Source organism: Salvelinus alpinus, chromosome 32, assembly GCF_045679555.1.
Source record: "Salvelinus alpinus chromosome 32, SLU_Salpinus.1, whole genome shotgun sequence".
Classification (NCBI taxonomy): Eukaryota; Metazoa; Chordata; class Actinopteri; order Salmoniformes; family Salmonidae; genus Salvelinus; species Salvelinus alpinus.
In genome coordinates this window covers 13,153,800-13,170,200 of record NC_092117.1, presented here as the reverse complement: position 1 = coordinate 13,170,200, position 16,401 = coordinate 13,153,800, and the positions used below count along the sequence as shown (strand labels likewise).

General features: G+C 44.7%; 2 protein-coding genes across 2 annotated transcripts; one reads left to right on the top strand and one right to left on the bottom strand.

Moving 5' to 3' along the window:
- Nucleotides 1–243: 243 nt before the first annotated feature.
- On the bottom strand, nucleotides 244–1,988 carry borcs7 (BLOC-1 related complex subunit 7). The gene is made up of 5 exons (XM_071380022.1): nucleotides 1,576–1,988; nucleotides 995–1,057; nucleotides 829–872; nucleotides 634–654; nucleotides 244–519 (listed from the first exon to the last, which is right to left on the bottom strand). Exons 1-5 carry the CDS (start codon nucleotides 1,705–1,707, stop codon nucleotides 468–470), a joined length of 312 nt encoding a protein of 103 aa, XP_071236123.1. The 5' UTR covers nucleotides 1,708–1,988; the 3' UTR covers nucleotides 244–467.
- Nucleotides 1,989–1,997: 9 nt separating this feature from the next.
- On the top strand, nucleotides 1,998–5,777 carry cyp17a1 (cytochrome P450, family 17, subfamily A, polypeptide 1). Its single transcript, XM_071380018.1, has 7 exons — nucleotides 1,998–2,836; nucleotides 3,088–3,226; nucleotides 3,484–3,713; nucleotides 3,817–3,903; nucleotides 4,074–4,462; nucleotides 4,555–4,658; nucleotides 4,773–5,777. Exons 1-7 carry the CDS (start codon nucleotides 2,492–2,494, stop codon nucleotides 5,051–5,053), a joined length of 1,575 nt encoding a protein of 524 aa, XP_071236119.1. The 5' UTR covers nucleotides 1,998–2,491; the 3' UTR covers nucleotides 5,054–5,777.
- Nucleotides 5,778–16,401: the final 10,624 nt, after the last annotated feature.

Genomic DNA, 16,401 nt, shown 5'->3' with positions numbered 1-16,401 from the left:
TCTCGTTTCAAACACATGAAAGCAGTGGGAAAATTAGATTTTTCTTCAAAAAACAGATTAAATGGCTAAATAAATTAACAGTGCCCCAGGGGGTACTGTGATTCTTCTAATGTGGAGCCTGTTGGATTATTTTATACAAAATTATACATTTGTTACATTGTTAGCTCAGCTGGTTTGCTAGCTCAGCTGGTTAGGTTCCTGTGAAACAATTGTAATGACAGTCCACCACAACATACCTGAGAGTTTTCTGATTAGCAAGGAGTAGTCTGTGTTTAATTTCATTGTGTATTAAAAACACAGTTTGAGATCATAGTGAGGGGGGGTTCTCCACTAGTTTCAATGAGGAATTGGGTTTTCCCAAGGTTGCAACAGGGGGGGTCTGCACATATTTTCTCCCAAGAAGCAACATGGTAACACAGACAGGAACAGCTCATAGTCTTTAATTTAAGTGTCTCAGTGCAGACACTTCACTTCAGTAAATGCCTCAGTTGATCCTGGAGGTTTTTGGAGTGTTCCACACTGTGGAGAAAGCAAGGGGAGATATGGTTGACTGCGTCATCAAGTAGTGTTATGACTTCGCATTTGGACAGTGATGCAGATTGACTAACAAACAAAGTTCATATTTTGACTTACTTCTTCTGGATGGCCTCTTGTCTGGAAGATAAAACAAAGAGTCATTTAAAATATGATATTGTCATCTCCCTAGTCAATGTTTATTATCCAAGCATAGCAATCCCCACAAATGGCACATGAGAATCAATTCTGAACTATCGTGTTTACCGGATGCACATTGGTCTATCTTGTCCAAAATATACTGGGGATACTTACTGATATTGCAAATGGGTGGTGATGATGGACATTTTTCTCAAACTCTGTAAAACAAACAAATTGTGTTTTTGTAGTCCGACAATATCAGTGCTAGATCAGGGTGAACACGGTTAGTTTCTGTTAGTTGAGCTACTGTAGTGTGGACCTGGATCCCAGTACTACTTACATCCTCTGAGTGCAGAATGGCGTCCTCCTGAATGACCATGTTTCTGGCAGCCTGTCCCAGGAGCTGAAAGAGACATTGAGTAAATAGTTTAAAGTGGCTTCCTTTCCTCACCTCCCTTCCCTTCATAAAGATATAGTAAGAAACTGGACCAGTGAGAATGGTAGCCATAGTTCCAGACATAAATGAAAGAGGCAAGTGAAGGAGTTAAGAAAATGACATAAGGAATTTAGATAGTGGTTCGAGCATATTGAGATGCACCCATCAAGTGATGTAGCTGCTATGCAAATGAGCTCGCTAGCTTTGTCCAGCCTAACTTTAGCTAGATACCCCTGACGCTTCATTAAAAACTGACAACCAGACAATGTTCATTTGATACGCCATTTGTAACTTCAAACAGATGTAACAATGTTAATCTCGCAAACACAAGAACCTTAGCTAGTTAACATCAGTTGGTCAGAGATTCTATGGCTTTTCTTTCTAGCTAACATTAGTTAACGTTAGCTGTCGTTGTGGGGCAACCAGCTAGCTAACCAAATGCAGCAAGGTCTCACAATAAGGTGCAAATCGATTTCCAGCTTTACCTCTTGACTCCGTGATCCCTTTAGCACCTGGCGAGTCAGGGCGATCACATCCCCGCTGCAGGAGCCCACTTTATCGGACAATAATCCTTTGACAGATTGACCAAACCGTGGTTGCGACTCCGCAGCAGCCATTGCAGCAAAGATTTTTTATAAACAAACAAGATAGACCACACAGTGTCGTTTCCAATCGCAGCAAATTAATCATAGTGGGCAGGACAAGCTTGGGGTTGGGCAGAGCCAAGCACTAGCTAGCAAGATCCTATTGGCGCATTCTATGGATGTATTTGCATTTTCCAATAGGAAACGCCTACTTTGAAACTTTGGTAAAGTCTACAAAACTTAGTCCACTCTGTTCGTAACAAATTCTAGTTTTGAGAACGCCATCTTCTCCCACTGCCACTGGGCTTCTTCTTGGAAACGCCAACCGGATGCTTCAGATTTATACATCCGGTGAACATCTGGCTCATTGTTCTATCGGTGATTGCAGTGTTATGAGTACGGAATTGCAGCTTGTCATGAAAACGCCTACTCTTAAACAGCCAAAACATCTTTGAAACCCCAGAAAATAATTTTCAAAAGTCCATTGCCATTATAAGGTTAGGCTGTTGGCGTCTCTTGCCTAAAATAGGGATTCCTTTATGCATAAAACATTAGTTAAATCAATCATAAATTGTTGTATTTCGTTAGCCTATTATAGTCTATTTGCAACAAAATATATTATTTTATCAAACATCTTTAGTGGGATTAATCAAAGTTAAACAAGCTTATCTTGTTTAAATTGGCATGAGCTGTTAAAGATATCTAAGCTTAAAATATGCAGGGTCAAGGTATGGCATTGAAGGAGCCGTATAAAACCCCTCTGCTCCTCAGTGCTGTTGCTATCGAAGTTCAGTGACGCTCTGAGTCTCGGATAACGATGCCAGCCCCTCTCGGCCCAACATACAGCATGGCGTGGTTTTTGTGCATGTGTGTATTCTCTGTGGTCGGGCTGGGTCTACTGCTCTTGCAGGCGAAACTTCGAAGGTCCCTGGAGACCAGAGGGCCCCCCCCGAGCCTGCCCGCGTTCCCACTCATCGGGAGCCTGTTGAGCCTGCGAAGCAATCAGGCACCGCATGTCCTCTTCCAGAAGCTGCAGCAGAAGTATGGACAGACCTATTCTCTCATGATGGGCGCACACACAGTCATCCTTGTCAACCACCACCAGCACGCCAAAGAGGTCCTCCTTAAAAAGGGGAAAATCTTTGCAGGGAGACCCAGAACAGTGAGTGGTTATATTTTCTTGAACTTGTTTTATTCTATTCTATATGACAGAGACAATTTAAAGTCAGCCTGATCATTTATTTGCAGATTATTTGCTTGTCTTTGATGCATTATAACATTGATATAATTGTGTCTGAAATGTACATTAAAATAAATGTAATGTGTAATGCAGTGAATTTTTACAGTTAACGTTACATTACTCACTCCTTATGCTCTACTAGCCTTCAAAATGCAATCTTTGTTCTTAACAAGGTAACCACAGACATGTTGACGAGGGACGGTAAAGATATTGCCTTTGCAGACTACGGTGCCACTTGGAGATTTCATCGTAAAACAGTGCATGGAGCCTTGTGTATGTTTGGTGAGGGCTCTGCCTCCATCGAGAAGATTAGTGAGTACCAAACAATGTTTATATCCTTTATAACAATTTGTTATTGAAAATGAATCAATCTGAACACTCTGATTCAGGTGTACTGAAAACTAACACACTAACACTAACAATCTCTCTCTCTCTCTCTCTCTCTCTCTCTCTCTCTCTCTCTCTCTCTCTCTCTCTCTCTCTCTCTCTCTCTCTCTCCCTCTCTCTCTCTCTCTCTCTCTCTCTCTCTCTCTCTCTCTCTCTCTCTCTCTCTCTCTCTCTCTCTGCAGTATGTAGGGAAGCCCTCTCCCTGTGTGACACTCTGCGAGAGTCAGGGAGTGCATCGTTGGACTTGTCCCCAGAGCTGACAAGAGCTGTCACCAACGTGGTCTGCTCTCTCTGCTTCAGCTCCTCCTATTGCCGCGGCGACCCCGAGTTTGAGGCCATGCTGGAGTTCAACCAGGGCATTGTGGATACGGTCGCTAAGGACAGTCTGGTGGACATCTTCCCATGGCTACAGGTACAGTGCAACTTGTTGTTTATAGCCCCCTGGATGGAATGCACCAGCACATCTCTCAGGTTTCCTCAGTGCCTCTATACACGTCTTCTTTTCTCCCTCCTAGGTCTTCCCCAACGCAGACCTGCGTATCCTAAAGCAGTGTGTGTCAATCAGAGACAAGCTGCTTCAGAAGAAATACGAGGAACACAAGGTAGGCTGCAGCAGGTAGGTACAGTAGGTACTTTCCTCTATATAAATAGAATATAGATGAAGTATCTATTGTACCTCATCATTTTTTATGAATATCAGGGAAATACCAGTTGCAGCAGGCTACAGTAGGCCATGGTGTATGGCCGTGCTTTACGTTATCTTTCTCCACAGTCGGACTACAGCGATCATGAACAGAGAGACCTGCTGGACGCCCTGCTAAGGGCCAAACGCAGTGCTGAGAACAACAACACCGCCGAGATCACCACGGAGACTGTGGGCCTTAGTGAAGACCACCTGCTCATGACCGTGGGTGACATATTTGGAGCCGGAGTGGAAACCACGTCAACGGTCCTAAAATGGGCAATTGCCTACCTCATCCACCATCCACAGGTACAAAAGCGAATTCAGGAGGAGCTGGACAGTGTGGTGGGGGGAGACAGAACCCCCCAGCTCAGTGACAGAGGGAGCCTGCCCTACCTGGAGGCCACCATTAGAGAGGTGCTACGCATCCGGCCTGTTGCCCCTCTACTCATCCCCCATGTAGCCCAAACAGACACCAGGTACACACACATTACTGTTTTGATCTAAAGTCGTTTCTTTGTACTGATAGCAAGTTCACTCTGTTCTGTTTCTGTATGTATTTAATTTGCAGTATTGGCAAGTTCACTGTTAGGAAAGGTGATCGCATCATCATCAACTTGTGGTCCCTGCATCACGATGAGAAAGAGTGGAAGAACCCAGAGATGTTTGATCCTGGTGAGAATGTCTCAAGTTATATACTATTTATACCTCATTCTCTGTGTATTAGTGTCCTCAGTCCTCCCTGTGTCCTCAGTTTTCTGTGTCTGTCTTTCTCTCGTGTCTCCACAGGTCGCTTCCTGAACGAGGAGGGGACAGGTCTGTGCATCCCCTCACCCAGCTACTTGCCGTTTGGGGCAGGGGTGAGAGTGTGTCTGGGGGAGGCGCTGGCTAAGATGGAGATCTTCCTCTTCCTCTCCTGGATCCTTCAGCGTTTAACTATGTCCGTGTCCCCGGGCCAGCCACTGCCCAGCCTGGAAGGAAAGTTTGGGGTAGTCCTCCAGCCGGTCAAATACAAGGTCAATGCCACACCAAGAGCAGGCTGGGAGAAGAGCCTTCTCCAGACATCTTAGACGCCCCCCTCCACCCCCACCCTTACCGAATGACATGCATGGGTGTTAATGTTTAAATACTAATAGTGGTGCATTCGAATTGACCTTGGTATCTCATAGCTCCAGTTGGTGAAGTTGTGAAGACGATATAAATGCGTTCTAGTGCTTTTGAGGTTGGTACAACTCTACAATGAATTAGATTTTTAGCTAGAGGGCTAAGCAAGATAACGTTGCTAATAATAAGTTAGTTAACTAGCTGACGTTGACAATGTGTCAAACCATAGACTGTATTGGTCAAAGTAGCTTCTTTATCCACATAGCTAAAGGCTTTGTAAAGGCTTTGTTTTACCATCTTTTGGTCGCAAAGGTGACAGGTCATTGATGAAACGTCAGAACTCGATGATACTCAGGTATCATCATTCTGGCATGAGTTTCTCACTTGGAACTTGGAGGGCATTGACTTGGGGGGCATTGTACTGGCTATTTTGGAGTCGGGAACTCGTATTTCCACATTTCAGAGAGCACTCGAATGCACCATAGAACATGGAAACAGGTGTGAACTAAGGTTGTGATATATTACGCAGAGACAGCCCTTGTAATGACTGCTATTTTTCACTGATGCATGTGTATCGATGTTGAACAATGCTGTATATTTTTTGCCTTAATGAGCTGTACTAATGTATTCCCTGTTACTACTGTTTTACATAATACTGTCTTTTAGTGATGAATAAAAAATCATATAGCACTCTGTTCTTGATGTTTGGTCAATAAAACTAACCACAGTATTTCCAGCTACAGAGAAGATCCAAGTGAGAGCGTATTCTTGCAGAGAAGTCCCCTTAGTTGTGCTGGCATCCTAACAATATACTGTCATTCCAAGTAAGACACACTCACAAAATGGCCTCACTGACAAATAAATGTCAACAGCATAAAGCACATGTCATATTCAGCAATCTTTAATATCCATTCATTTGTCTGAGGTTTTGTACAAAAGATTATCAATGAAACATAAATAGCAATTTCCTTCAGACAAAGAGGAAAATAACAAAATGCAATTTAGCACCAAGGGCTCCTTCAATTGGCAGAAACCACTGATCTTTAAAAATACTTGGTATTTTTCTTAAATAATTCCGTATTTCTTCTAAAGTACATTGAAATTGAAAAAAATAACTGTCTCCACACAGTTGTCTTTTCAACATTGCAGAACCCACTTTTTTTAGGGGAACCTTAAGTTTACCATTTTTATTTCGAAAATATAAACAAATTTCATTAACATAATTATTGGCACCCTGGAGCAAGTACTTGGTTGTCCACAGCCTTTGGCCAAGATAACTACCGAAAAATGCTTCTTGTAGCTGCAACTTTCTACTGCCAATTTGGCCCATTCTTCAGTTGCAAATTGTTACAATTCTTTAATGCTGTTGTCAGATCTTGCCATAGGAATCCCAAACCAGAAACCGTGGATTGACGGCAGCATTCGCGTGAAACTGAAAGCGCGAACCACTGCTTTTAACCAGGGCAAGGTGACCGGAAGCATGACCGAATACAAACAGTGTAGCTATTCTCTCCGCAAGGCAATCAAACAGGCTAAGTCCCAGTACAGAGACAAAATCGAGTCGCAATTCAACAGCTCAGACACAAGAGGTATGTGGCAGGGTCTACAGTCAATCACGGATTACAAAAAGAAAACCAGCCCCGTCGCGGACCAGGATGTCTTGCTCCCAGACAGGCTAAACAACTTTTTTGCCCGCTTTGAGGACAATACAGTGCCACTGACACGGCCCCCTACCAAAACCTGCGGGCTCTCCTTCACTGCAGCCGAGGTGAGTAAAACATTTAAACGTGTTAACCCTCGCAAGGCTGCAGGCCCAGACGGCATTCCCAGCCGCGTCCTCAGAGCATGCGCAGACCAGCTGGCTGGTGTGTTTACGGACATATTCAATCAATCCTTATCCCAGTCTGCTGTTCCCACATGCTTCAAGAGGGCCACCATTGTTCCTGTTCCCAAGAAAGCTAAGGTAACTGAGCTAAACGACTACTGCCCCGTAGCACTCACTTCCGTCATCATGAAGTGCTTTGAGAGACTAGTCAAGGACCATATCACCTCCACCCTACCGGACACCCTAGACCCACTCCAATTTGCTTACCGACCCAATAGGTCCACAGACGACGCAATCGCAACCACACTGCACACTGCCCTAACCCATCTGGACAAGAGGAATACCCATGTGAGAATGCTGTTCATCGATTACAGCTCAGCATTTAACACCATAGTACCCTCCAAACTCGTCATCAAGCTCGAGACCCTGGGTCTCGACCCCGCCCTGTGCAACTGGGTCCTGGACTTCCTGACGGGCCGCCCCCAGGTGGTGAGGGTAGGTAACAACATCTCCACCCCGCTGATCCTCAACACTGGGGCCCCACAAGGGTGCGTTCTGAGCCCTCTCCTGTACTCCCTGTTCACCCACGACTGCGTGGCCATGCACGCCTCCAACTCAATCATCAAGTTTGCGGATGACACTACAGTGGTAGGCTTGATTACCAACAACGACGAGACGGCCTACAGGGAGGAGGTGAGGGCCCTCGGAGTGTGGTGTCAGGAAAATAACCTCACACTCAACGTCAACAAAACAAAGGAGATGATTGTGGACTTCAGGAAACAGCAGAGGGAGCACCCCCCTATCCACATCGACGGGTCAGTAGTGGAGAAGGTGGAAAGTTTTAAGTTCCTCGGTGTACACATCACGGACAAACTGAATTGGTCCACCCACACAGACAGCGTTGTGAAGAAGGCGCAGCAGCGCCTCTTCAACCTCAGGAGGCTGAAGAAATTCGGCTTGTCACCAAAAGCACTCACAAACTTCTACAGATGCACAATCGAGAGCATCCTGTCGGGCTGTATCACCGCCTGGTACGGCAACTGCTCCGCCCACAACCGTAAGGCTCTCCAGAGGGTAGTGAGGTCTGCAGAACGCATCACCGGGGGCAAACTACCTGCCCTCCAGGACACCTACACCACCCGATGTCACAGGAAGGCCATAAAGATCATCAAGGACAACAACCACCCAAGCCACTGCCTGTTCACCCCGCTATCATCCAGAAGGCGAGGTCAGTACAGGTGCATCAAAGCAGGGACCAAGAGACTGAAAAACAGCTTCTATCTCAAGGCCATCAGACTGTTAAACAGCCACCACTAACATTTAGCGGCCGCTGCCAACATACTGACTCAACTCCAGCCACTTTAAAAATGGGAATTGATGGAAATTATGTAAAAATGTACCACTAGCCACTTTAAACAATGCCACTTAATATAATGTTTACATACCCTACATTACCCATCTCATATGTATATACTGTACTCTATATCATCTACTGCATCTTGCCATCTTTATGTAATACATGTACCACTAGCCACTTTAAACTATGCCACTTTATGTTTACATACCCTACAGTACTCATCTCATATGTATATACCGTACTCTATACCATCTACTGCATCTTGCCATGCCGTTCTGTACCACCACTCATTCATATATCTTTATGTACATATTCTTTATCCCTTTACACTTGTGTGTGTGTATAAGGTAGTAGTTGTGGAATTGTTAGGTTAGATTACTTGTTGGTTATTACTGCATTGTCGGAACTAGAAGCACAAGCATTTCGCTACACTCGCATTAACATCTGCTAACCATGTGTATGTGACTAATAAAATTTGATTTGATTTGATTTGATTTGAATTAGATGAGATTCAGATCTGGACTCATTGCTGCCACTTCAGAACAGTCCAACATTTATTCTTCAACCATTTCTAGGTGCTTTCTGATGTGTGTTTGGGGATGTTGTCCCCCTGGAAGACCAACAACTTTCAGCAGAGACCCAGTTTTTGAACACTGGGTTGAATATTGGACTACAAGCACTTTGATAATCTGCTGACTTTTCTGCATAGGCTTCTGTTTTTCAACACCAAACCCACCACTGGTATGCATGGCCAGAGCTCTATTTTCATGTCATCTGACAATAGCACCGGTTCCAATCCAAGTGCCAATGCAGTCTATCAAACTCCAGGCGGTGCTAAAATCAGATTACATAAAACTAAAGCTCTTTGGCCATGCACACCAGTGGTGGGTTTGGTGTTGAAAAACTGAAGCATATGCAGAAAAGTACCTTATACCTACGGTAAAATGCATCTTTGATGTTATGAGGCTATTTTGCGTCCACTGGTCCTGTGGCCTTTGTTAAGGTCAACGGCATACAGTTGAAGTCGGAAGTTTACATACACTTAGGTTGGAGTCATTCAAACTTGTTTTTCAACCAATCCACAAATTTCTTGCTAACAAACTATAGTTTTGGCAAGTCAGTTAGGACATCTACTTTGTGCATGACACAAGTAATTTTTCCAACAATTGTTAACAGACAGATTATTTCACGTATAATTCACTGTATCACAATTCCAGTGGGTCCGAAGTTTACATACACTAAATTGACTGTGCCTTGAAACAGCTTGGAAAATTCCAGAAAATGTTGTCATGGCATTAGAAGCTTCTGATAGGCTAATTGACATATTTTGAGTCAATTGGAGGTGTACCTGTGGATGTATTTCAAGGCCTACATTCAAACGCAATGCCTCTTTGCTTGACATCATGGGAAAATCTAAAGAAATCAGCCAAGACCTCAGAAAATAAATTGTAGACCTCCACAAGTCTGCTTCAGCCTTGGGAGCAGTTTCCAAATGCCTGAAGGTACCACGTTCATCTGTACAAACAATAGTATGCAAGTATAAACACCATGGGACCATGCAGCCGTCATACCGCTCAAGAAGGAGATGCGTTCTGTCTCATAGAGATGAACATACTTTTGTGCGAAAAGTGCAAATCAATCCCAGAACAACAGCAAAGGACCTTGTGAAGATGCTGGAGGAAACAGGTACAAAAGTATCTGTATCCACAGTAAAACGAGTCGTATATTGACATGAAAGGCCGCTCAGCAAGGAAGAAGAAACTGCTCCAAAACCTCCATAAAAAAAGCCAGACTACGGTTTGCAACTGCACATGGGAACAAATATCGTACTTTTTGGAGAAATGTCCTCTGGTCTGATGAAACAAAAATAGAACTGTACATAATGTCCATCGTTATGTTTGGAGGAAGAAGGGGGAGGCTTGCAAGCCAAAGAACACCATCCCAACCGTGAAGCACAGGGGTGGCAGCATCATGTTGTGGGGGTGCTTTGCTGCAGGAGGGACTGGTGCACTTCACAAAATAGATGGAATCATGAGGATGGAAAATTATGTGGATATATTGAAGCAACATCAAGACATCAGTCAGGAAGTTAAAGCTTGGTCGCAAATGGGTCTTCCAAATGGACAATGACCCCAAGCATACTTCCAAAGTTGTGGCAAAATGGCTTAAGGACAAGAAAGTCAAGGTATTGGAGTGGCCATCACAAATCCCTGACCTCAAACCTATAGAAAATTTGTGGGCAGAACTGAAAAAGCGTGTGCGAGCAAAGAGGCCTACAAACCTGACTCAGTTACACCAGCCCTGTCAGGAGGAATGGGCCAAAATTCACCCAACTTATTGTGGGTAGCTTGTGGAAGGCTACCCAAAACGTTTGACCCAAGTTCAACAATTTAAAGGCAATGCTACCAAATACTAATTGAGTGCATGTAAACTTCTGACCCACTGGGAATGTGACAAAATAAATAAAAGCTGAAATAAATCATTCTCTCTACTATTATTCTGACATTTCACATTTTTGAAATAGTGGTGATCCTAACTGACCTAATACAGGGAATTTTTACTGGGATTAAATGTCAGGAATAGTGAAAAACTGAGTTTAAATGTATTTGGCTAAGGTGTATGTAAACTTCCGACTTCAACTGTAATTAACTTTACCCAGTAGCATACCAGGACTTTTTAGATAAAAACCTGTTTGCCTCTGCCAGGAGGCTGACACTTGGCCACAAGTGGATCTTTCAGTAAGACAATAACCCCAAGCGCACCTCAAAATCCACAAAGAAATGGTTAATTGACCAAAGAATTAACATGGCCATCTCAGTCTCCGGACATGAACCCCATTGAAAATCTGTGGTTTGAATTGAAGAGGACAGTCCACAAGATCAGACAAAGATATCAAGGATCTGGAAAGATTCTGTATGGAGGAATGGTGTAAGATCCCTCCCAATGTGTTCTCCAATCTCATAAAACATATTATAAAAAGGCTCAGTGTCGTTATCCTTACAAGGGGAGGGTGCTAGAGTATTGAAAACAGAGGTGACAATAATTTTGAACCCTATATTTTAGCATACAGTATAGCTCCTTATTAGCATATTTATTTTATGGTTTTTATCAAGGGTGCCAATAATTATGATCTATATAGAGCTCTGGCCATGCACATTTGAGACACCTCATTTTTGTTTTTCAGGGGTAACAGCAGTAAGGCTGAAAATACTGTGTCCCTGAAAACCAGAAACATCCGCTTTCTGCCGACTCAGCGGATAGTGGTCTGTCTATGGATGCCACATTCAGAGCTTTGCATTCAGAGCTTTGCATATAGAAAACTGAGACTAGCCATTGCTCATTTGTCACATGGTATAGAGAACTACAAGGTAGCATCACTCCTGCAATACAACATTTGCAACAGAAAACATTTTTTAAGTACACCAGTGGATACAGGCAGGGGCGCAACTTTCACTGGGGACATGTCCCCCCCACTTTTATCATTGGAATGTGATACAAAACGAGGAAACGGTGTGCTTTAGGACCATGCGGACGCCTCCGAGCGGTCGGTAGGTTGTAATGGAGTGTTTATCCGACTGGATAAAAATAATAATAGTAATAATAATAATATTATTAATAACAAAAATGTCCCCCCCACTTCTAAAACCAAACTTGCTCCCATGGATACAGATGTTGAAAGAGTTAAAAAGCTTCCGCATGCTCCAGTTCGGCTAGCTCGCATACTCCCTTAAAATATCTTCACTTGAAAAACTTGAAAAAGCGACAGTAGTACTGTTTGTCCATCTTGAGACGCCGTAGCCAGTATATACTTCCTCATAATAGTCAGAATTCATCTCAGATAACTCAAGAAATCTGTCATTAATTTTGGCGTTTTTGCAGAGGAAAACTTAGTTGTGCAATTTTACATCTAACTAAGATGTTTGGTGCAGTATTTCTCAAGTGAGCTGATCGTGGAGACAGCAGAGGGCGCACGCCCCCATCCACATTGACAGGGCCGCAGTGGAGGTGAAAAGCTTCAAGTTCCTCAGTGTAAACATCACTGACAATCTGAAATGGTCCACCCACACAGACAGTGTGGTGAAGAAGGTGCAACAGCGCCTCTTCAACCTCAGGAGGCTGAAGAAATTCCCTAAGACCCTCACAAACTTTCACAGATGCAACAATGAGAGCATCCTGTTGGGCTGTATCACCGCCTGGCACGGCAACTGCACCGTCCACAACCACAGGGCTCTTCAGAGGGTGGTGCAGTCTGCCCAACGCATCATCGGGGGCACACTGCCCTCCAGGACATCTACAGCACCCGATGTCACAGGCAGGCCAAAAAGATAATCAAGGACATCAACCACCCGAGCCACGGCCTGTTTATTCCGCTATCATCCAGAAGGCGAGGTCAGTACAGGTGCATCAAAGCTGGGATGAGAGACTGAAAAACTGCTTCTATCTCAAGGCCATCAGACTGTTAAATAGCCATCACTAGCCGGCCTCTACCCAGTACCCTGCCCTGAACTTAGTCACTGTCACTAGTTGACTACCACCCGGTTACTCAACCCTGCACCTTAGAGGCTGCTGCCCTATGTACATAGACATGGAACACTGGTCACTTTAATAATGGAACACTGGTCACTTTAAACTGCTTTACTCATTTCATATGTATATACTGTATTCTAGTCAATACCATCCTATTCCACGATTGCTGTATGTATACTATTCTATCCTACGTATTCTACAGATACACTAAATATTCTATCCACAGTGTCCATAATGTGTCACGCCCTGACCTTAGTATTCTATGTTTTCTGTATTATTTTGGTCAGGTCAGGGTGTGACGAGGGTGGATATGATTGTTTTGTATTGTCTAGGGTTTTTGTATGTCTAGGTGTGTGTGTGTAGTCTAGGCATATGTAGGTCTATGGTGGCCTAGATTGGTTCCCAATCAGAGGCAGCTGTTTATCGTTGTCTCTGATTGGGGATCCTATTTAGGTTGCCATTTTCCATTTTGGTTATGTTGGGTTATTGTCTATGTGAGGTTGCATGTCTGCACTCAGTGTTTATAGCGTTTACGTTCATTTGTTATTTTGTATAGTTTGTTCAGTGTTACTTCTTTATTAAAAGAAGATGGATTATCATCACGCTGCGCCTTGGTCTCCTCTATACGACGATCGTGACAGAATAACCCACCAAACAAGGACCAAGCAGCGTGAAAAAAAGGAACAGCGCTTAATGGGGAAATGGACCTGGGAGGAGATATTAGATGGAGCAGGACCCTGGACACAGCCGGGGGAGTATCGCCTTTCTGAAGAAGAGATAGAGGCAGCGAAAGCAGAAAGGCGATACTACGAGGAGAAGTGCCGGAGAATAGAGGAACGGCGACGAGATGAGGAAACACGGCTTGCACGGAAGCCCGAGAGGCAGCCCCAATACATTTCTTTGGTGGGGGCACACGAGGAGATTGGCTGAGTCAGGTAGGAGACCTGAGCCAACTCCTTGTGCTTACCGTGGGGAGCGTGTAACTGGTCAGGCACCGTGTTATGCAGAGATGCGCACGGTGTCTCCATTTCGCATTCTTAGCCCGGTGCGCTCTATTCCAGCTCCTCGCGTTTGCCGGGCTAGAATGGACATCCAGCCAGGACATATTGAGCCAGCTCTATGTTCTGGATCACCAATGCGTCTCCACGGTCCAGTGTATCCTTTTCCTCCTCCCCGCACTTGCCCTGAGGTGCGTGTCCCCAGCCCGGGACCTCCAGTGATGATCCACGGCAAGAAGCCTCCAGTGATGATCCATGGCACGAAGCCTCCAGTGATGATCCATGGCACGAAGCCTCCAGTGATGATCCGTGGCACGAAGCCTCCAGTGATGATCCGTGGCACGAAGCCTCCAGTGATGATCCATGGCACGAAGCCTCCAGTGATGATCCATGGCACGAAGCCTCCAGTGATGATCCATGGCACGAAGCCTCCAGTGATGATCCATGACAAGAAGCCTCCAGTGAGGAGTCATGGCACGAAGCCTCCAACAAAGGCTGCCAGTACAGAGCCGCCAGAGTCGCCCTCCTGTCCGGAGCCGCCAGAGTCGCCCTCCTGTCCGGAGCCGCCAGAGTCGCCCTCCTGTCCGGAGCCGCCAACGACGGTCCCCAGCGACGGTCACCAGCCCGGGGTCTCCAGCTACGGTCCCCAGTCCAGAACATCTGGCGACGATCCACGCAGCGAGGGTCCCCAGCCCGGGGCCTACGGCGAGGATCCGCAGTCCAGAGCCTCCGGCGATGATCCACGGTTCAGTGCTACAATTGAGAACTCAGTGTAAAGAAGGGGGATGGCGTCCAGATCCAGAGCCGCCACTGAGGGTAGATGCCCACCCGGACCCTCCCCTATAAGTTCAGGTTTGCGGTCGGGAGTCCGCACCTTTGGGGGGGGGGGATACTGTCACACCCTGACCTTAGTATTCTATGTTTTCTGTATTATTTTGGTCAGGTCAGGGTGTGACGAGGGTGGATATGATTGTTTTGTATTGTCTAGGGTTTTTGTATGTCTAGGTGTGTGTGTGTAGTCTAGGCATATGTAGGTCTATGGTGGCCTAGATTGGTTTCCAATCAGAGGCAGCTGTTTATCGTTGTCTCTGATTGGGGATCCTATTTAGGTTGCCATTTTCCATTTTGGTTTTGTTGGGTTATTGTCTATGTGAGGTTGCATGTCTGCACTCAGTGTTTATAGCGTTCACATTTGTTTGTTATTTTGTATAGTTTGTTCAGTGTTATTTCTTTATTAAAAGAAGATGGATTATCATCACGCTGCGCCTTGGTCTCCTCTATACGACGATCGTGACATAATGTCTATACATCCCATCACACATATACACACACAAATACTGTGTAATATATATATATATGTGTGTATATATATATATATATATATATATATACACACACTGTATTTATACTCTGGACTTTTCTTGTCCTAATATTTATATATTTCCTAATTCCATTCTTTTACTTTTAGATTTGTGTGTATTGTTTTGAATTGTTAGATACTACTGCACTGTTGGAGCTAGGAACACAAGCATTTCGCTACACCCGCAATAACATCTGTTAAATGTGTGTATGCGACCTATTCCTCTATTTGGATTGGTGGATACATCTCATTATTTTAATTTAGTTTTCAATATTGTTGACGTCAACCGCCTGTTTTCAATGGAGAAAGACGCTCATGTCATGACTATGCAAAGTAATCTTGAGACAACTTCGATATAAAGTGTTTTTTCTCAAAGTTGCCGAGACGTCACGTGTCCTACCTACTTTTAGGTCAAATAAACCTCACAGTCTCTCTTTGACCTCCATACAAAAACAAACATCGCAACCTGCTGGAGAAGACAGATTTTTGGCCAAGTTGGGCTTCGCCTCTCATACAAATAAAGGTTGATTCGCTACACACCCACATCGGGGAAACTGAAGTTATTTTGGAGCGAGTTAAGTAATTACATGTTTTATTTCATTAATAATGGCAAACGTTGGTATTTCAGCTAACCACGGTTTGTGGTTCTCAGCTATTCCTTTAGCTCGATCTATCGCCACTTTTGTACAACGCGACTCGGACCAGAGCATACCGGACCTATTTTTCTCCATATCTCCGGATTTCAACCGCAAGCTCTGGACATTTACACCTTGATTTCGCAGATAGCTAGCTGCTACCCGTGTGACTACTGGCTTGCGTCGATCCCGGAGCAAGCATCAATTATTCCGGAGCTAGCCAGCTGTAGAGTTCCATCAGCCATTCCTGGGCTACAATCACCTATCCAGACCCGTTTTACTGCCAATGCGGAGCCCCGTCTTATCGGCTGCTATCTGAATAAGTCTATCGGACAATTTTTCTTGGGTCACTATAACTATATCTATTTTGCCAATTGGATTGATCTACCGACGGAAACTCACGAGGTGGCTAAAAACAGACCTCCATCCTATGCTAGCTTGCTACCGATAGCCTTCACGACTGACTACTGACGTTGTCTGCCCGAGGGAGTTATCCAACTGGCACCTCCGTCGCGACGTTACCTGAACGCTCATCTGGGGCCCGCTAATCGTTAGCTGTCTTATCGGCTGCTATCTGACTAAGTCTATCGGACAATTTTTCTTAGGTCACTA